Here is a 21,725-nt window from a genome sequence, read left to right as displayed (position 1 = left end):
ACCGCTTCAGAAACATGCAAAAGCAACAAATAGGATTCAGCTGACACTAAAATGTCCTACAGTCTGTGCCATTTTCACCAGACTGCTCACAGCAACTCAGAAAATGTTGATCTTGCCTTTTTTCAGTGCACCGCATTGGGCTTCTAATGCAAATTTATAGTCTTGTCAACTTCTATTTTTAAGTTGTGTTCCAGCTAAAATTCATCAGCCAATGTGAAATGCGTGTTTAGCTTTCAGTGACCTCGCATGAAAATCAAAAAGGGTAATGGAAGCTTTTTCTTTTCTTTAACTGTTAAGGAAATGAAAAAATCAATTGGTTGCACAGCTCTGGGTAGAAGTGGTGGGAGAAAAAAGGGAGAGTGAGTCCTGCAACTGAGTAGAAAGCATTTATTGAAGCATTTGAGTGATTAGGTTTATTGTAAGTGCTCAGAGGCAAATACTGTCTGTTCCTAAGGAAAAGGTATGTCAAGCATTGCCAGTATTTATGGCTGACATTTATTCAGAAGTAAGAATTTAGTGCTTTTAAGGAAAATGTTGATTTTAGAATAATTAACAAAGTTCGAAACAATGTTTGCATTAGCATCTACTTAAGCAGAGACTCAAATCACTGTGCTTATCCTCCCAAATCTCACACAATAACATCTTCCACCTCCTCCTCCTTAGAAAAGGGGAAAGAAAAGCAATAAAGGAGAAAAACCCTGAAGGAACTTCCTGAATTGCAGGCCTTAAGAATAGTTTTCTAGACTTATTTTTTCTTCTCCACAACAGCATCTGTTACATTGACCCTTAGAATAAGCCATGGTGATGATTCAGCCGCACAAACAGCTGTAAGCAGCAGGGATCAGATATATTTCCCGTCTCTGCACATTGCTATGTGGGACAAACCCTCTGTAAAACATCACTTACACCTACTGTTAATAAACACCCATCATTTTGCTTTCAGTAACAAGCTTGTTCAAGAAATACCTGAGATCTTGGCTGTGACGGGACTGCACCCAAATGCCTTAGAAAAAGGAAGGCTCCCAAAGGGAGCTGTGAGTACCCAACAAGGAAACCCACACGGAAGAGTGTGCTAAAATAAGGAAGAGGTTGGGGTGGCTGGGACCCCCAGTCTTAAGAAGTTGCTCAGGGCCTTGTTGTTCTGATTTTTGAATACCTGCAAGAATGGAGATGGCACAACAGCTATCTTTCAGTTCCAGTGTGCATTGTGAAAAATCTATTTTCCTATTACATGGAGAGTCACAGAAATACTGATTTTAGACCATGGCATTTTCCTGTAATACTGAATCGATATTTTTCCCCACAGTCTCAGAAAAGAAAAAGAAATTCAACAAATAATAACAGATGAGTCAAAATATTCCAAAATGAATTTTTTCTCATTTTCACTATACAATGTATGTTAGAACACAACATTCTCACAAGGCATTTCTACTTCAGCAGGAAGGAGAGAGAGCCAGAGACACTAACACTGGTGCATCAGCCCAGCTGTCCTGGAGGAACACGTATAAAATTTGTGCCAGGGGAAGTTCAGGTTCGATATTAGGAGAAAATTTCTTCTCAGAAGAGTGGTGATGCACTGGCACAGGCTACCCAGGGAGGTGGTGGAGTCACCATCCTTGGAGGTGTTCAAGGAATGTGGAGATGTGGCACTGAGGGACATGGTTAGTGGGCATGGTGGGGGTGAGTTGGTGGTTGGACATGATGATATTAGTGATCTTTTCCAGCCTTAATGATTCTATGATTCTGTGAAAATTATGACTCTAAAGAGGGTAGACAGCCAGCTTCTCTCTGCTCTGTCTAGCATTTGGTGTGTGTTGTGTGCCCAGAAGAAAACCTGCATTGAGCTATGGGCATAGCAGAGGAAACAAGACCTTTACATTGGGCATGAAGGATGAGAACAACTCATTGCTTTGCGGAGCTACATGACCTTTGCCTCTTGGTAAGTGTCATGGAAATCCAAGCCCTGGGCTTCTAAAGGGCTCGAGGAATCACAGCTGGCAGGATCAGGGAGCAGCTGCTTCTCCTGGTTCTTCTCTGTGATCTCTGCAAGAGGCTGTTGCCTGCAGTAGTAATAGCACAGAAAAGTGAGATGAAGAGCTTGATTTAGCCCCAGCATCAGTCTAAAGGACACTGTATCTGCCTCTGCAACTACACTGCTCTGAGAGCAGGGTCACAGCAGCCTTTCCACTTCCTCTTGTGGACAAAAACTCATGTTTGTGCCATTGAACCCAACTGATGCGTTAGTGTCACAAAAACAAGATCACATATCCCTCTGGTTCTGTGGTTTTGTAACCCTCTCTTTTTTTGTTTGAATAAAAAATATAAAGATAAAATAAGATTTGTTACTTACATACACTAACTGTATCATATTTTTTATAAGGACTGCTCTGAAAATAATGCCTCTTATTTGATTATGTTGGCCCATGACATCAGAAGAGGATGGTGGTGGTATGGCAGCAGAGGCTGAGCCAATATCCCATTACATTCTGTTGCTGTGTGACAGATGGCAGCAGAGGGGCACTCTGACTGAACTGAGTCTGACATGGAAGTGCGTTTGGAGCAAAGGTGTGGAACTGAATTCCTCCATGTGGAGAAAATTGTACCCATTTGCATTCATCAACGCTTGCTGAACATTTATGGAGATCAAACAGTGGATGTGAGCACAGTGAGGTGGTGGGTGGTGCGTTTCAGCTGGTGCTGGTTGTTATGAGTGCAGCACACAGGCTCTTATTCCTCACAGGTGAAAATGCATAGCCAATGGTGGTGGCAGTGTTGAAAAATAGTGTTCATGGCTGAGAGTTTGCTCTATTGTGTTATTGCTCTAGTGTTATTGTGCTCTTTGCATCTGTAGTTTCCATGGAAATAAATTGGAGGCATTACTGTTGGTGCCACCTATGTATATGCAGCCCCAGACAATTCCTCTTCAGTCAACGCAGCCCAGGCAAGCCAAAAGGTTGGACACTAATGCCATAAATACTGCCTCTTCCTCCCTCTATGGGCTGATGAGGGACAGACTCTCATCCCTCATCTCCTTTCAGTTTAGCTCTTGTATGACAAAGATTTAGCTGGCCTCAGTTTTGCTGTCCTCCTTCCCAAGTCTGTCTCTCCCTTTTTTAAAACAAACCAGGCTGTGCCCAGAAGGCAAAATGCTTCAATAGCAGAAAAAAGGGAGAAAAAATCACTGTTCTCTTTAGCCTGGCAGTAACCAGGAAGAGCTGTAAGTCTCTTGGGAGGTCTTGTTACTGAAGATCAAAGAGGCTCAGAGGAGACTTGCCTGCTTTGGAAAAAAACCTCAAGAAAGCTCTGAGCTCCATCCATGAGTCGTTTCCCATCCAGTAACTAAGCCAGTAAAATATCTTGTGAGCCTCCTTTAAAGTCATGAATCGAAAAGAGCAGAGTATGAAGTGGGATTTTATGGCCCTACGTATATTTCCAAAATATGCTTATACTCCTTCTGGAGGCTCAGCATGAAATTTTAATGCGGAGAGTAGATGATATAAAGGACAAGGTGGGGAAGCTTCTGGCTTGGATGGACGCTGCTGAACTCGCGCTACGCTCTGCTTCCCAGGCGACAGAGGTTGCAGTTCTGGGCATCCATCGAAGCAACGCGTGAGGCTGTAAGCACTGACATTCATAGCCCTTCCTTGCAGGTGAGCAATAGAAACCTGAGCAGAGAGCCATAAACCTGAACCAGCTCATAACGAGAACATTCATCAAGAGATGGAGCTAACAGGCCTGGCCACTATAGCTGAGCAAGCCAAGTCAGGATTTTCCTGGCACACAGGTGCTTTATTTCTTTTTCAGCATAATTCTGCAGTAAATGCTCTCTCCCCTAGGCATTAATGGCTGATGACAGGACGTAAGTGTAATTGCATAGTTAAGATGTAGCTCCTGCTGCAGCTAATGGTTTCTGTCCTCCAGAAATGATATAGGCAAAACGTTTGCACTCGGCCCTTCTCAAGTATTCTGAAAATCAGAAGAGACTAAAACATTTTCTGTGCAGGGAATATAATAATGTATTCACAGTTTATATTCAGAGCACTGGTACTTTATTCTGAATGAGGCAGCAAATAGCAGGAAGGCAGAGTATCCATCAGCCTAATCATGCAGAATGTGCTTCTGCCGGTATTTGTAATGCAAGGCAGCCTCTACATCTCCACAGTCAAAATATTTGGCTTTGTTTATAGATGTTTAAAACATCTCTGGAACTCGGCTTCCCAAGTGACTGGGTTTCTTCTCAGAAAAGGTAAACAAATGCTTCTCAAGGTGTTCTTGGATCTCTGAGTAATTCAGGTTGTCTCAATCCATCAGGATACAGAAAGTCACTTTGTGGCAGCAGCAGACTCCTGGGGCAAGTTTTCAGAAAAACACTGTCAGTGAGTTGCCCCTCTCTGCCAGGCAGCTGGACCCATAAATTGAGAATTTTCCAACTGCAGCGAGGTACAGAACTGTGACTGCAGACTGTCTTCAAAGCTCAAATCACCCAACGCATCCCCTGGTGGCTGCAGGACTGTCTGACCACCTGCAGAGGTACACTGGGGGTGTGCAGGACCGGGAGCGCTCCAAACCTGACACGGGGCGAGGTGCTGGCAGGCAGCGTGATGAGGAACAGCAGCCCTCAGGTCCATCTCAAGTGCCTGAACGTGGAATGTGCATGCAGACTGGGAAGCCAAGGATTGGAGGAGAAACACTCGGGAAGTGGGAGTGTGCCAAAACCGGAGGAGCACGTCCCAAAGGCACTGGGGCACTGGGCTGCCTGCAGCCAGCAGCTGCTGCTTTGAAGGAAGCTCCAATAATCTCTCCCTTGGGCACTCTGAGACTAACAGCCTGCCTCTGCACTGCTCATTTCCCATATCCTGTGACCACGTACTCACGGTGTGCTTAGGAAGTGACATGGTGGTTAAGGTGAGCTAATCAGCATGTGTGCTGGTCTGTACAAACTCTGATGGTGGTACGGCCTTCTACACTGCAAAGCAGATCTCCTCAGTCTACTCGACTGGTGCAGAAGTGCGAGGTGGTTTCCAGGGCTGAGGCCCAGGAAATGTACGCTAAGACAGAAAGCCAAAAGAAGCAGAGGCCAACTTTGCTCTCCTGTTCTATATAACCACCCCTGGAATTGCCTTCCCTGTCACCAGCGCAGCTGGGTTCGCAGTCTGCCCTGAAGGCTGCACACTAGTGATAAGCATAAATATTATAACGTTTCATACTAATGAAAATGACGACTGTGTGCCCTAAAGATTACAGCCGTCGAGCTGTCACTCACAACATTTTAGGTGTGAACAGATACATTTTCCCCTGCAGCAGTTTTCCTCTGTGAGAGCAACGATATTATTAAAGTTTGCCCAGTGAACACTTTAGCAGCTCATTAAACACAGCTGCATATTTTGTACAGCATTAAAGCAATTCACTTAGTAATTAACTAAATGCATGATAAGACTTTTCAACTAATATTCCTTTTCTTGTGCAAGTGGCTTCCATTCATCTCGTTCTACGGATGGCACTGGGGAGGATTCCCTGCCTTGTGGGGAGGGACAAGCTCGGCAGCCACAATTCCTACGGATATTTGGGATATTCCTTCAATTTAAAATGGACCCCACCACACCCCAGGACAGGACTGAGCATGTGTTACTTTGTAACCAGTCTTTTTTCCTTACAGTGTTTGCACTGTTCATTCCTGACAGGTCATGCTTTTTCCCCACGTTTTTCTGGTTTTTCACCAGCATTAAAAACACTCTGGCGCTTCCGTATGGGAGGCCTACAAATTAAAAACTCCTCGTGTGCCTGCTATAGATCAGCACCTGCCATTCTCACCATGTCTGCAGCAGGTTTTTACTAGCGGTGTGGATAACCCATTTTTGTACTAAATTTCTTCTGGCTGGCCTAATGATTAAACCTTTCCTAAAAATGCATTATCTTCCAGATAAATTTAAACAGAGAAATGGTTTAACCTCTCAGCGGTGGTTTCTTCTTATTGTTATTTGATGTTATTAACTTCCGGCGATAGAGCAGATGGCACACTGGTTGTTAATTGGGTTTGAAGCTCATGATATATTCAGGCAACCCTTCAAGTCTTTTAGGTTCTAAGTCCCCAGCATTAAGCTATTATTGCGTTTATGATTCTTTGTACTACAGTGGATTTCTCATTCATGAGAGGCAGAGGAACAGTCTCAAAACAATGTTTGATGCAGTTTTCACAGATGGTCAGTAGGACTGGGGCATTTGGTTTCTTGTAAGGCATTTGAGATCTCCATACTCAGTCCTGATCTCCATCTCCTGACAGTGTTTGTCGGGGAAAGACTTGGTCTAAGGCTTTATCCTTTCCTCCCCTAGGAGGGAACAGATGTTTTCCCATGGGCCTTTCATTCACACACTGAAGACAACAAATCAGGCAAATGTAAAAATAAAAATGCAGCAAGGCTTCAGACCCTTGCAAGGGTATACATGATATCAACATCTTCTCAGTGGCCTTTCCAAACAAAAGAACAAAATTACCTTGAGATGAGTGGCTCAGCTGAGTTTTTTTCTGGAAATGGGAATGACTCTACACTAGGTTCTGGAGACTGACCACACAGTGAGTGGGCTTTCTACCATGGTGCTTGTTTCTTCCGGGAATCTTTTCAAATGCACTGGAGACGGAGAATGAACAGAGGCCTCTGGCACAGAGCTGCTGTTGTTTGGAAGTGAGATGCTTGAGGACATGATATGCCTTAGTGAAGGAAGACCTCTGTTCTCTGCTTAATGACTACAGGCGATCTGGCTTAAAGACCACAGTTTCTTCTCAAGTTGTATACTTCACTTCAAGCCTGAAATCTCCTCAGATGTCAGGCTCCAGTTAATGGCCTTGAACTGTTCCCTGCCATGGGACTCCATGGGCAGTTAATCCCTCTGCCCTGATTCCTCCCTTGTAAAACAGCAGTGTTTATGCACCCTGACTGTCTGCAAAGCCCAGCACTGACTGAAGACAGGTTACACGCTGTCCTTGATTTGGTTGTCAGTAACTCTGAGTTTTCCCCTCTCAGGCTGAAATGTCCTTTGTTAGGCCAACCCAGCTGGATCTGACCAGGAACAGAGACGAGAGGAGAACTGAAGCAGCGCTGTCAAAATTATCTGTGGAGTCAGTAGGGCTATTCCCTTTCCCACCAGTGAGAGATGTGGTCCTCTGTGCTAATAGCAATTCATGGATAGAGTTCTGGAATGGGGCAACCAAAAAGTGCTATTGAAAACCATCCCTTTCAATGGTATGCAATGACTCAAGCAACCTTCTGTGCAACATTATTTAAGTGATTTGCTGTTCCTTATTTAAATTGCATTGTTTTACTTGAGGTGGTGTGGAGAGGGAAGGAAAAACTGCAGTAAGTAGTGATTTTATTACTAATTCAAGACACACTGCAACAACAACAACAAAAACAAAAACTATTAATTTAACTGGTTGGACTTCCAGTCAAATTTCACAACATCATTTCCAGAGGCAGACAAATGACGTCAGAAATGGATTTCACACACTCACTCCAAAACCTGGGAAACATATCTTGGTTGATTTCCTTAGATTTCACCCCATTCTTGGTGCCAGTGAGTTTTGTACATTCAACAATCAACTCTAAGAGATTTTTGAGGGTAGCTCTTGTTCCCACTCAGCTCTCGGTCAGCTTTTTAGTCAGCTTTTGTAGACAATCTGAAGGCCAGTTGCCTGGAAGGAAGTATTAATTCACGTGTTGTGCCTCCTGCTCTCAGGTACAGCTCTGATACTGCTGATTTCATTCTCCTGCCATCACCCAGGCTCAGGAATGCATGTCTGTGGCTGCTGCATAGACAGTACTTGTTTTGCTATTTGTCTGTTCTCTGGGAGATTTTGGGAGCATGTTTTGTGTCCTGTGAACACGGAACATGGCACTCTGTAACAGAGCTGGTAAAGTAAGGTTTCCCACAGGGACACCACTGCCTGTGTTTTTATCTGTGTTAAAGCTCCAGGGAGAGTTGTGCAAAGTGAACGTGAGCAAATGCTACAATCACCATTGCTGGGGCACCTGAAACCACACACATGAGAGCCTGAGAGCAAACTCTTATTAGCACTAACAGAGAAGTGTGCTGAATTACAGTCAGTGCTTGTTGAGATGAAGCATTGCTGGAACCAGGCACTGCTGCAGACTCTAAAACCTTTGGATGCTTTATATCTTTGGGACCTGCATTAGGCGAGGACTTGGTGTGAGGTGCAGAGCCCCTGCTGCAGGCAGCAGGTAAATGCAGCAGTCATAGGTCAGGGTCTGACACATGAAATACTTTGCTTTCTTGTCCTTAAGTATGCTTCCACAAGTTGCTGCTGCAATCTTCATCTATAGATGGAATATTTCAACAGCTTCTTTTGAAGGATGCTAAGCAAGCAGAAAACCAAAATATGAGGGCTGCTCTGAAAGTAATGCCTCCTATTTTAGTCTGTTGGCCAACAATGTCAGAGGCATATGTTGGTAGTATGGCAGTAGAGGCTGAACTTTCTCACCAATATCTCATTACATTGATGACATGCGACAAATGATCTGACATGGAAATGTGTCCAGAGCATAAGTATGGAACTGAAATCCTCCATGCAGAAAAAAATGGTGCATTTCAGCAGTGGTGACAGCAACATGAAAAACAAGCCATGTTCTGGATGGCTGTCACGGTATTATCTAAGGGCCTGTGTCCGTGACAAGGGGAACAGGCCCGAAAGGAAAAAAAAAAAAAACGAGAAAAGAGGAAGGAAAGAAGAAAAAATTGCCGGCGATAAGGGCCAGCCCCTGGGCGGTCCGGTGGCTAAAGCGGCGGAGAAGCCGCGGAGCCGCAACCTGGGAAAACAAAGGGAAGAGGGAAAAAAGAAAAAAAAAAAACAGCGGCACCAATCTGAGGAGGAACAACCAACTTTACTAAATATATCAAAATGAGGCTAGTAGAATTATATTAGAGAGTTTACAGGCTGAAAATCTTACACAGTAAACTGCAGGAGGACCACGTGCTTTCTCCGCCGGGCAGGAAGGGACAGACCCCGCGTCTCCCACGCGGCTTCACCCCCTCCCCTCCAAAGCAAAGACCCCTGGGGCGTGCACTGCCTCCCCTCCCCCTCAGAGGGCCACACCAAAAAAGGTAGTTTGCAGTAACCAGGGGATTAACTCTTTAACTGCCCCTACCTTACATGATGTAATGATGTGGAATACCGACAACAAAAAATCACAAAACCATAACAATGGCCATACACGGCTGTCATATCACAACATGAAGAGTGTCTTGATCAGCTAATCCACACAAATCAGCTAATGGTGGGGACTATGTTGAAAAACAGTGTTTTGTAGTTGAGAATTTGCTTTACCTAATAGTGTTGCTGTGCTCTTTGAATATGTTGTCATTTCCATGGAATTAAATAGGAGGCATTACTTTTGGACCAAGCTATGTATTACATATACGACTATACTAGTTCTCAATTTTTTAAAACTGCTCAGAAGAAACCTTGACAGGATGTGGCTATGAAGTTGTTTCACTGATTTCCAGTCAGCCTGTACATTCCTTGAGGTCCCAGCCAGGGTACCTTCAAGAGTGCTACCTTGACTTTTGGGTAATCCTGCCCTGGAATTAAAAAATGGAAAACACAGATAAGTGGGAGCAGCAAAAAGGAGGAGCATATAAGCAGAATGTGATGGAATTTTTTCTAAGTATTTCTTAGCCACATGTCCCATCCAGGCTGCATCCAGTATGTCTCCTAGAGTGATGGGGGTGGCCGAATCCCAGAGGCACCCAACACTCAAAGCTGCTGTTCACATTAGTGCTTTCCCTTGGTGCTCCCAGGAGGAGGGGATAGAAAGGGTCTTTGACTGCTCTGCACAGAGCTGGGGGTGCTGCAGTGCACACTGGCAGCTCTCCTCACCCTTTTCTGCAGCTTGCTTACTGTGACTAGGGGAGAAGGGTTTGAGATTTCCCTCCAGATGCTGGGATGTCTGAGGCAGAGAGCAGAGACCAGTATCAAATGTATTCTGTCCATGTTAGCTCAGTATTTCAGACCTGGCAAGAAGCAGCTCAGCTGGCCCTGATAACCTCCACCAGCTCACAGGACCTGCAGACCGAGCTTTCATGAATTGCTGAGTGTTGCCTTAATTTTAAATTTCCTCACATTATAACGTCAGGGAGAAAAGGAAGAATATCTCATCAACCTTTTTCTCTAGAAATGTAGATTAAAGAGGAGATGACAGTATGTTTTAATTTTTTAAAAGCTCTCTCAAGCAAAATGAATATTTGCTTTGTGCCTGAAAGCGTCCATTTTCTGTGTCATAACTTCTAGGCTCTGTTACAAGTTGTCCTTCAGTTTCTAGATGTTCCTTAGGGATATCCTGCTCCCTGGCAACATGTCACATACAACAACTGGCTTCCACAGTCCTTGAGGGGCTCCTGGGAGGGCACTTGGGGCAGTCCCCAAGAGGACAAGGGAGCCTGGCTCCAACTGCTGCTGTGGGTGAAGCAGTCTCCCAGCACCAGCCCTACTGCCTTTCATTGTGTGGGACAAATGGAGCAGCAGACGCAAGAGCTGACCTTTTGCTTGATTGTTCACTACACTTATCTCATGAAATATCCATGACCATAAAATGAGCTGAGTGTTGCTCAGCCAAGTCATGTGGAGAGCGAGGAACTAAACATACGACGCTTGGTTGCCAGATGGCAGGACAGCACTGGACAGCAACCCAAAAGACAATGCCCTCTGCGTCACTAAGTTCCCCAGATCATGATGCGTCCTTACCACTTGCACAGGAAAGAGGCAAAACCAAGTGACTAAGCGCAGGCTGGGTAAGAACTCTTTAAGCTGTATGTACCTGCTAGCACTGTTACCTCTATTCATGGCACTGACTGCTAGAGCTTGTTTAATTGTCTAAGTATATGCAACAGAAAGCTGTCCTGAAGTTACTGCAAAAAATTGAGATGCTGCAGGTAAACACATAATCTGTTGGTGTGGTATGCATAATTAAACCATAACAATAAATTACGTACATAAGGGTGACTTAGCAAGAAACACTGCACTACTTGCTGAACAGTATTTCTAAAGAAAGAAATCAAAGACCCCAAATGGTCAAAGGAGCAGTTCCAATTTAGCCTCTGTAGATATAGCACTGGCAATGAATGCATTTGTCCCACACAGAATTTCTGCCCTCCTTTGAGATGATTGATATCTTTCAGGATGACCTGTATCCAAGCTGCCTGTTCTGTTCTTTGCTGCTTACACTCATGTGCGGAGTCAAGGCTGGGATCTGAGCATGGGAACAAGAGTTGTGGCTTTATTTCATTTCCTACTGTCAGGTGACAGTGGCCCTAGCAAGACAGTCTTTGCAAGAGGAGACCTGCAGATGAGAGCCTCCAGCTTAACTCCAGCTGCTATTCCTATAGGATTTCTCATTGTACCTTCTCTTGGCCATCAGCTCTTGGCAGAGTGAGCAGCTGAACCCCAGCAGTGGAGGCTGGTCCAAAGACCCCCTGTGATCTCCTGCTGTTGGCATCTGCTCATACCAGCACAACGCTGGGGATGGATTTGTGCCTAGAGCTGAGACAGGCTGCACGTACCAGGACAGGCATCCATCTCCCCCAGCCATGCTGCTGGAAGGAGCACAGCAGCAGCTTCTTGGAGCCTGCGTGTTAGCAGGTGGGTTTTAGAGATAGCAGCCTTCTGGCTAGCAAATGATCCATGCCAGACAGGTGGAGCACGGTTTGTTACTGCCAGCAGTGGGAAGGAGAACACATAAATAAAGCAAAGTGTTGAACAGTTGCTTTGTTTACTACTCCAGTATCTCCAGCTACTGCCAAGCAGAAATCAACCGTGATGCATTTGATGCTGGGAGGCAACAATACTTAGATCTCAGTAGAAATGCATTTCTCATTCAAAGATGGAAAACTGCTGTCAGATGAATGCTAACCTGGCTGAGAGGTATATTTGAGCAGCCATGTGTGCCTGCCAGACCCTGTTTTACATATATGTTTATTGATAGACTCCTTTTCTGATTGTACAGCCTTCAAACTAGGTGCCTGGCAGTAACCACCCATTTCAAGAGGCATGCAAGCAATGTTCTGTCCTGCTTGCCATTCAGCATACCTTAATGGAGCTGTCCACATGAAAGCTTCAATCTATTTCCTGCTTTTGCTTTGGCAGATTATTGATGTGCAGATTATAACACTGTACCTCAGCAACACTAGAGAAATGATGGCAGCAGAACATTAACCCTTCCCCATGTGCATAATCAGCTACATGCCAGTTTCATGTTGCTCTGCTAAGAGCCTGGCAGTGGCTTTGGGGACTCACAGATGCCATCTCAAAACAATTAAATACTGAGGAATGTAATTGCTGAAAGACTCATAACAGCAATACATAGAGAAGGCAGAAATGCACAAACACCTTCCAAATTGCAAGTCTGTTTATGACCTTTCTTCTGGCTTCATTAGCAGTACTGCTGTGCAGTTGCATGTTAACTGTTATGGATGGCCAGCGCACCTGCTCATTTCCCTGCTTGACTATGAGCACAACCGGTAGTTGCAAGGCCCATGCAGACCTATGTGCCAAGAGTGGAAGAGTAACCAGGCAGAGCAAACAGCAATTGCTCTAGATGAGTAAGTTGATGTAATTTACCCTGGAGGTATTTAAGAGACATGTGGATGTGGCATTTCATGACATGGTTTGGTCCAGGGTGATGGTTGGACTTGGTAATCTTGCAGGTCTTTTCCTACATAGGTTATTCTGTGATTTATTTATTTATTTATTTATTTTTTCCCATCATGAGAGCCTTCATGCACAGCAGAGGAGGAAATGAAACACCATGCAAACTGCGGGCAGAAGCAGCATTTGTGAAGAGAATAGCTGATTTCCATAGCAGAGAGCTAAGGAGTGACTGGGGAGACGGTATGGTACAGTCACTCGTGCTTGGCTGAGGAGAAACATGAGGTTTTGGCAGAAACCCCGAAAACACTCTTGTACTAAAAAGCAGCAGCAATCTGGCAGGTATGCCCTTGTGGATACTGCCGATGGCCTCAATCCAGCCTCTTTAACAATCTCTTCCTCAATGGTGCCCATCAACCCCCAAGATGCATCAAAGTAAACTGCGGAAGTGAGGTTTCCATGGAGAATGTATTATGCTTTCTCCTGGCAACCCTTCACTAGGCAACAAAGAGAGCCAGTGACTGTGCATGCACAATGGGGCTGGATGTGGCCCCTTAGTAAAGAAGATGGGAATTGGGCCCCATGCACATGCACCCACGGGGTAGAGGAGGGCCTCTGGGATGACAGCTGACTGCTCTCTTGCTGTGCAGTGGCCCTGTCTCTCCTCACCTTCAGTCCCAGCAGCCCTAGGGAGTGCCTGCTCAAAACACCCAGCTTTGCTTCTACAGCTTCTGATACTTTGGACATTTTTTTTTTAATCAAAAGCTGTCCAAGGCATTAACCTCTCTCCTACGGATGCTGAGCCATCATTCTGATTACACCAGGTCTCCACTTTCAATCAGCTTTACAGATGTTTCTTTTCGCACATCTGAAGTTCCTAGCCAGGAGGAGCCAAAGCAGTGGAATGTATTTATTTGGCATTGATGCTATGACAGGAAAGCATACACTAGAGAATAACTTTCAATTATAGAGACTTACGGGCAATAAGCCAGGCAAAAAATAGTGTCTGTGTTGCCAGCTGTTAGAAATTATCAGTCTTCCTGAAACAAATGAGCTAGTTTGGGACTTTGCTATTATTCAAAGATAGGAAAGCCCTAATTGAAATCACATCTCTGAATTTTATATCTGCTCATATTAGATCGCACTTTTAATGAGGGTCAGAGTGACACAAAATACCCGAAAACCATACTGAGTTGGTTCACAACTTCATTATATTTTATTATTCCATTAGGATATGGAAGGCTTTGTTCCAAGATGACTTAGCTTTCTGTAAAGCCTCTTCTTAAAATGCAGGTCCATTTTTAGAGGCAGGGGGAGAGAAATCGTAGTAGCACTCATGGGGGAGAGAAATCCATCCCCTTTGAGTCTTGAAATGGAATGTGCAGGAGCGACCCAGGAATGGGCCTTCAGGACTGCATGTAACTTTTCTTCCTTCCATCTCCTGCAGCCCGTGCAGTGAACTAAGTGCATGCAACCTGGTCTTCTTCACCATGAGGTAGCCCCGCCACAAGGCTTAGGTGCTAAGCAGCCACTCTGCATGGCAAACGCGCCACTCCTCGAAGCGGTGCTCAGCAAGGGACAGCCATGGCATGAGCGCAGCCACCAGCACTGCCCCAGCCCACTGGCGAACAAGATGGCGGCTCCCCTCCCGTGCCCGTCGGCGAACAAGATGGCGGCGCAAAGCCCCGGCCCGCCGCCTGGTGGCCCAGCCCCATCCACGTGACCTCCCGGCGCTGGAGGAAGCCCCACCGAGGCCGGGCATTCGGTGGGGTCCTGTGGAGATCTTCTTGCTTGGGGCTGTTCAGAATATGCCTGTCGGGTAGGTGACAGCGTAGCTGCTCGTGGGCAGGGCGGGGAGGAGCATTTTCAGTGTGGCTTCAGCCTAGAGATAGGTGCTGCTTTCCGCCCCCTCCTCCCTAGTCGCCCCACCGCGAGCAGCTCTCTCACCGCCCTCGCTTACCCATCAGGCAGAACGTGGGACAGCTAAGTACGGTGGCCGGCAGCGGGGCGGGAAGCCGGCATGGCGGCGGCAGTAGTAGCGGCGGCCGGCCGGGCCTGCGCCTACAGCGTCGTGCGAGCCGCATGGCGAGGTGCGGGGGCGGGGGGTAACGTGTCTGTGCCTCTGGGAGGCCGAGCTGCCGGCCGGGGGGCGGCTGAGAAACCGGGACTGGGGATGGGGACGGTGCGGCTCGGGTTGTCTGTGCGCCTGCGGGGGGAGCCCAGATGTTCTCAGAAGTATTCCGCTCTAGAGAGAGTGATAAATCCCGTAGAGCTTGCTGTGTAACTGGAAGTGGTAGCTGCATGGCTGGCATTTTGGAAATGTGTAATTCTGCTGCACGTTTTATGCTACGTGGAGGTTTTTTTAAGAATCACTTAGTGCAGAGATTTCATTATTACGTGGGACTTTCCTGACCTCTTGTGAGATGATGTGAAAAAATGGTAACAGCTCCCAAATATCTTCCCAGTGGAGATTCATTCTATGAATTTGTAAATTCTGTGCATAACTGTTTCATTGGAATAAAAAGCAGTAAGCAAAATGTAAAACAGAAAAACTCTAGGCAAAAAAAAAGTGCACTGCCCATTAGAGGTTGATAGCACTTGATGTCTTCAAAACTGCAATCTAATTTAATTAGAATACATCTCTGTTTTCTCGTATGTAAATTTTTTTAAGAATGATGTGGTTACTTCAGAGCCTCCCGTGTGTATGCCTATACTCGCACTCAGGCAATTTTTGCAAAGTTCTAATTGTAAGCGTGCAATAAGCATCTTGATGGCTGTTTTTTTTTTTGGTAGGGTTTTTAGTGTATGTGATTGGTTGGTGGTTTTTTTTTGTTTGTTTGTTTAACAGAGCAGTTCTTGCTGCTGCTACCAACTTCATACAGCGTTTCTTTCTCTCAAGTACAGAATTAAGAACAGATCTTTGTATTTAATGCCTATGGAAAATAATTACAGGAGCAGAGGGATTTACTAAATTGTTGCCTGTTGTTTAAGAACAAACAAACCGGGCTCAGGTTTGATGAAGAGCATATTCATAAAGAAAATGCATGGATGCTGGGGCTGCTTGCTGCTTTTCAGGATGTAGGTGATACAGAAATCAAATGCATTGTATGCCAGTGTGGGGAGAGGGACTCTGTGCATAAGTCTCTGAAAGGTGATTTAACCAATGTGTTACTTCAGTGGAGGTTAGCAAAGTTTGAATAAAATAGGTGCATTAAATTGCATGTATTGTGGGTGTTTGGAGGGCGTATAGGAAATGCAGGATGTGATTCATTAACTACATGCGTGTGGGTACCACAGTACAGTTTGATTGAGATGGAATCGTTAAAGTTGGAAATGGCCACTAAGATCATCTAGTGATGTTTTAGACTGTTTGCCTTCCATAAATATTCTTTGCTTTGCTTTCAAAGTATTTATTCCCTTTGCAGTAGCATGTGCACAGAGGTATGTGGGTACACTTCCTTAAATACCAGCGCTCAATGTTTCATACTTTGGGAATCATGGTGGTTTTTTGTGTGTGTGCTTTGTTTAATTTTTTTTCCCCAGCATCTTCCTCCTTGTCTTGTCTTGTTGCAATTCAGACCAAACCAGTTATATGTCCAAGCATCTAGAATAATGTCAGCACAGCTCTTAAGATTTGCTAGAGTTAGAAACTTGATTTCCAGCTCAGAACTGGTATTCTCATGCTTCCAGTCTTGAAAGTATAAGTTTGTAATACATGATATCTTAAAAAAGATTAAATCCTTAAAGAAAATGTTACTAGGAGACTTTTTTTCTTTGGTTTCAGAGAAACAAGGGTCTCACCCCACACTTCAGGAGCTTGTGTTACAAATAGTAATTGTCAGATGTTGGAGCACATCTATAAAACTACTTTGAATCGTCAGACTTCCTGAGAGCAGCTGGGGATGTGATCTCTTTTTCTGTAACACTAGTGTTTATTTGGCTTTGGTTGTTGACATCTGACTTGTACTCTTCTGTGCCCTGACCACTCTGTCAGAAATGTATTTCTGCAGCAGTTGTTGATGTGATTTTACTGCCTGGTGATTCTTCTCCGTTGTCATTTTGTTCTGATTCTGTTGCCTCTATGGACTGTCTTTTGCATTGCAGTCAGAATTCTAGAAGGAGATGGTATTTAGCATATGGAACTCTTTTTGGCTAATTTTCTATTTGCATTTTTTGGGTGGTGCTGCGTGGAGCCAGGAGTTGGACTTGATGATTCTTATGGCTCCCTTCCAACTCAGGATATTCTGTGGTTCTTAGGGCTTGCATTTGTTCTGTTTTCTGAGAGATGCATGAGGTGATCAGGTGATGTGCTCTGCATGATTTCCCACTGGCTTTTTAGCAGAGTCCCTGCCCACAGGCTTCTGAAAAGTTCAACAGGTACGGGATGTGAGAGGTGATTTGGATGTGGATAAGTAATTGGCTGAAAGGAAAGGTAAGGAGGGGAAGCAGAGCTCCTTTGTGATGGAGATCACCTGTGGAGCTCCACAAACATCTGTGTTGTTGAGCATGTTCACGAGCTCTCAAGGTGTATGAGTGGTACAGTTCCAGTACTTCACATGATGTATTTATGTCTTGCTGTTGACATGTTCTGGAACACTACTGCAAGCTTTGTTGTGAGGACAAAATTTATACCTTTTGAGAGTACAATCTCACTCTGTCAGCAATTTGTTGGAAGCCTTCTAGCTTCCTTCTCTTTGTGACTGTTCCTATTACAACAGTCCCACTCCACCTACATCTGCAGCTCAGCGCTTCAAGGCAGAAGGTTCACATCTGATTCCCTTTAGAAACTAAATCATAGGAGTAAGTGTTACTGGGGTTGTTTGTTTTTGTGTGGTGTGCATACTTGAGGGAAACATTGTTTTCAAATTAAAATGTCCTTCATCTAAACGCTTCTTTTCTTTTCTGTTTTCATCCTCAGGGTTTGCTTCTGCGTCAGTGAAAGGCACTTGCTGTTCCTATTCCAGCTTGGCATGGTCTCTCCAGGTGCGATCTTCCATTTCTGTCGCCCAGAATGTGACAGTACAGCAATGCAGGCAAAGCAGTTTCTTCAATACATGTAAGTGTTGAATTGGATTAAAATTACTGTCTCTAGCAAACAGAAAGAATGAGAAGTTTGCTTTGAGAAGATCACAAAAATCTATTTTTAGTAACTTTTTGTATCTATTCTACTCACATATCTCATATAGCTGCAACTACATTTCTTGATGGAATTGTGTGCGCTAAGTTAATTTTAATAGTAGGCAGGGATTTGATTTGCATCACAATGAATCCATCCAAAATACTTAATTGTATGGGAGGGGAAAGCACCTTCCCCTCTATTTCTTAGTCTTTTACAGACAGCATAAACTATGTGTTTATTTTCCAAATGTTTTTTGAGCCACAGACAAGCTGTACTATTTAAGCTGTTCTGTCTCAAAAATGAAATAATTAAAACACAGTAACATGCTGAACAAAAACTGTTGGTAATGTCTTGCTAATTATCAGCTCAGCTACAGTATTATCCTCCAGTTCTGAAAGGAATTAAATGCGTGATTGATACAACTGAGGGATGGTGGCTGTGAACCTATTTTGTGGTTCCTTCTCTGTGGCATTTTCCCACAGCAGGAAAGACGAAATAGTAAGAACATAATCTCTGGATGAGATAACTGAAGTTTCAGAGTCACATTGACATTTTATAACGCATAAACTACAAGAACTCTGCAAAATCATGCTTTCAGAACCAATGGTGTTTTTCCATTCTTTATGACGTAAGTGTGATAGACTCATGTATGTATTTTCTTGGTCTTTTAAATATAAAAGAGGTTTTAAGTGATCGTGCTGTCTGTCCTTCTTATCCAGTATATTTTGTCTCTTGGCTGATTTTTCTTTTTTTCAAACCAATGACAGTAGAAAGGGCTCAAAAGACCAACAAAGGGCTGCAGTGTGACTGCTTCGAACTTAAGGCACTAATGGCAAGATAAGACTGTGTAAGAAGCTAAGCACTCTTTATTTTCATAGACTCACAGAACGGCTCGGATTGGAGGGGACCTTAAAGCCCACCCAGCCCCAACCCCTGGCATGGGCAGGGTTGCCCCCCACCAGCTCAGGCTGCCCAGGGCCCCGTCCAACCTGGCCTTGAGCACCTCCAGGGATGGGCCACCACAGCTTCTCTGGGCAAATTATTTTTTTATCTTAAATTTAAAATATAACACTACAAGTAATTTCCCTGTGATTATTTGTAAGGTAGGTGTTGCCCTAATTTATGTTTACATTCATAACATCTAGATGAGGTCTGTTTTACAAGGAATTCTGCCAACTACCTTTTAGGTGACTTAATTAAAAGCATTAATTGTAATGGCATCATTATTGTTTGACTTAATAAAATTTTAAGCAAGTTATATTTAGGCAAGCTACGTAAAACTAAACTTTAATAAGATGTAAGAAATTAGAATAATTTAAGTGTACTTCTTTATATATATTCAGCAGCGACAGTAGCTGGAATATTGAGGGTTTTCTGTTTCAAAGTACAGTTGTTCTAAGAACAATTTCTATTAGCAAAGTCACTCTGTAGGGTTCTTTGTTTTCAAGAACCAGACTCTGGATGAAATTATATTACGCTGTCATTTGGAAGTAACGTGCTACCTTACTTTGTAGGCTGTTGGTAGGCTGTTTTGTTAGAAAGACAGGTTACAAATGTGGGCTGAACATAATAAAATAGTACGTGATGCTTAAGAACAGTTTTATGCGTTTTTCAAAGCAATCAGGAAGGCTGAATAAATGAGTTGATCCCATAGGGACTTAGAGAATACAGTAATTGCTTTTTCTTTGTACAATGCATCATGCAATTTGTTAGGAAATGTAAAATTTTTTACTATTGATTTCAAATATGAGCCAAATCTGCTGAGTTCCCATACAAATAAGATAATGATAGATGGAGTGTACAGTGCTAATCTTGGCATTACAATTACTCTCTAATTTTCACTGTTCTTTTTCCACTTAGATGCATGCAGTGAACAGATAAGCCACTTAGTTAAAGCAGCAGCAAAATTTTGTGCAATTCATTTGTTCAATTTATGAACATAGACGTAAGTCTTAAGGCCCGTTGTATTCTAACTCTGTCTATACAGGGCTTAGGATATGTCACCAACCTGTTTCATTTTGTGCTGAGGGAAGCAACAGACAGTGGAAACTCAGGAGGTTCTGTGTTAACATAAAGAAACACTACTGTGATGGAAATTGAGCACTGGTGCAGATTTTCCAGGGAGGCTGCGGAGCCTCTATCCTTGGAGATCCTCGGAAGCCACCTGGACAACTGGATCTAGGCAGCCCTTCCTGAAAAGGGAGCTGGGATGAGATGAGCTCCAGTGAGTGCCTTCCAACCTTAGCCATCCTGTGAGTCCAGGTGTGGTTGCTGCAAAGCGCTGACTCAAATCTGAGGGCATTGAGGGGATGGGAAGCTCTGAGACCTCACCTGTCTGAGGAGCCGACTAGAATGGAGCTCAGTGGGTCTTGTTTATTGAAAGTCTGGAGCAAAGATCAGTTTAATCTTAGCTACTAGATCCTCCTCGGCGTGGTTTTGTGTTCTGCTGTGATGGTATAGATGATGAGATTGTAAAAGGAAAATGACTCTTCCTTGTCAAGTGCAGAGTGCTTTGGCTGAAGAGCTGCGCTAGAGGCTGGCTGTTCCTACACCCTAGCTGGAAGCATGAATTTGCTCTGCCAGGAACTGGCGATGTGTGGCTGTCTTCATGTTTCCTTTTAGTAGCATCTGTAAGAAGCGTTGACTTCTTTTCATGCTGTCCAGTCTCCTTGCACACTAACTACTGCATCTCTCTCTGTCTTCACAGGTTCCATCAGGGTTTTAGGAACATGCCTTCCTATGTTGCTTTTCACTTCTGTGAAGCTATCACTCTTCTCTGGAATTTTTTTTAAGCCAAGAGGGTTGTTTTTGGTTTTCCTGGCTGGTTTTGTTTTTGTTGTTGGTTTTTTGTGTTTCTTTTTTTGGTGGAAGTCTGCTAGTTTCAGAGCAGCTCCTCTTGCTGAGCTGTTTGCACTTACTTTTCTCCATGTTAATTAACAGCTGGAGTTGAATAGGTTAACATCTTCAAAATTCAAATGAAGTATGTTATTAACAGTATAAATCACGTTATGACACTCATATCCTTTAGTAATACAGTTGTTTCAGAAGAGTGGTAACATGAAATGATCATATCTGCATTTCTAATACAAAACTTAATTTTCAAATGAAATGTCAAATGACAGTTCTTCGTGACTGAGGAAAGTGACAGGACTCTTGTGTCTCATTAGTGAAGGCTTTCTTCTCTTCCATCATACTCTTAAAAGTGTTAACATGCTCTTGACAGCAGGGTCACCTGTACTCTTCAACCTGATCTTTAAGAACAGTTTAACTCATATAAATAGGAGGAATTGCAGTTCTCCCAGGCAGTCTGTGATCCTTATGCAGATAGCTGGCTGCTGCACTCTGAAAGGGGCATACACTGGGATTTGGTTTTGTCCAGTGACATACTTCAGTGAGTTTCTGATGAAGTAATTTAAAGTGATCTTGTTATTCCAGGCTTAAATTCTGTTTTTTTTTTTCTCCCCTTTCTACCCTCTCCACTATAGAAAGCAATTACATTTGTACTTACTTAATGATTTCATGCACTTAGCTAAAGACAGAAGGGCCTGATTTTTCTTTTGGATGATGATTGGAAAATCAGTACCTTCCTCTGAAAAGTCATGTCTCAACAGATCAGGCATAGCCAATAGTCTTCCTTGTGCCTGTTTCTGTCCTGCTTTTGTGCAAGAAGATAGAGCTGTTTTGTTTTCCTACCTCTTGTTATATTTACATGCTCTTACAAGCAGGCAGGCAGACTGGGGAATATATGAAATGATCTGGGTTGGAAATGACCTTCGAGATCACCACGTCCAGCCGTCAGCAAACCATGTCCTTTGTGCCACATCTGCACGGCTCTTAAATCCCTCCAGGGATGGAAACTTTGCAGCCCGTTCCAGTGCTTGGCCACCTTCTCCTTGAAGAAGTTCTTCCCAGTGTCCCAAATAAACCTCCTCCAGTGCCACTATAGGGCTTTAA

General features: G+C 44.0%; 1 protein-coding gene and 1 long non-coding RNA gene across 3 annotated transcripts in view; both read left to right on the top strand.

The window, feature by feature from the left end:
- LOC110395641 lies at positions 10,587-14,398 on the top strand. Of its 2 annotated transcripts, XR_002436539.1 has the most exons (4): positions 10,587-10,800; positions 11,427-11,647; positions 12,442-13,476; positions 14,100-14,398. It is a non-coding gene; the product is annotated as an uncharacterized LOC110395641 (long non-coding RNA). The 2 variants fall into 2 exon arrangements; XR_002436537.1 differs by having other exon boundaries at positions 11,427-13,476.
- The window catches only part of MRPS5 (mitochondrial ribosomal protein S5), a 44,721-nt gene continuing 37,582 nt past the window's right edge, over positions 14,587-21,725 (top strand). Inside the window, exons 1-2 of the mRNA XM_021390276.1 lie at positions 14,587-14,742; positions 17,571-17,708. Of these exons, the coding sequence (XP_021245951.1) occupies positions 14,673-14,742; positions 17,571-17,708 (208 nt within the window). The 5' untranslated portion in view covers positions 14,587-14,672. The remainder of the gene's footprint in view (positions 14,743-17,570; positions 17,709-21,725) is intronic.

This window comes from Numida meleagris, chromosome 3, assembly GCF_002078875.1.
Source record: "Numida meleagris isolate 19003 breed g44 Domestic line chromosome 3, NumMel1.0, whole genome shotgun sequence".
Classification (NCBI taxonomy): domain Eukaryota; kingdom Metazoa; phylum Chordata; class Aves; order Galliformes; family Numididae; genus Numida; species Numida meleagris.
The sequence above is the reverse complement of the archived record's forward strand: the minus strand, read 5'-3'. Positions and strand labels throughout refer to the sequence as shown.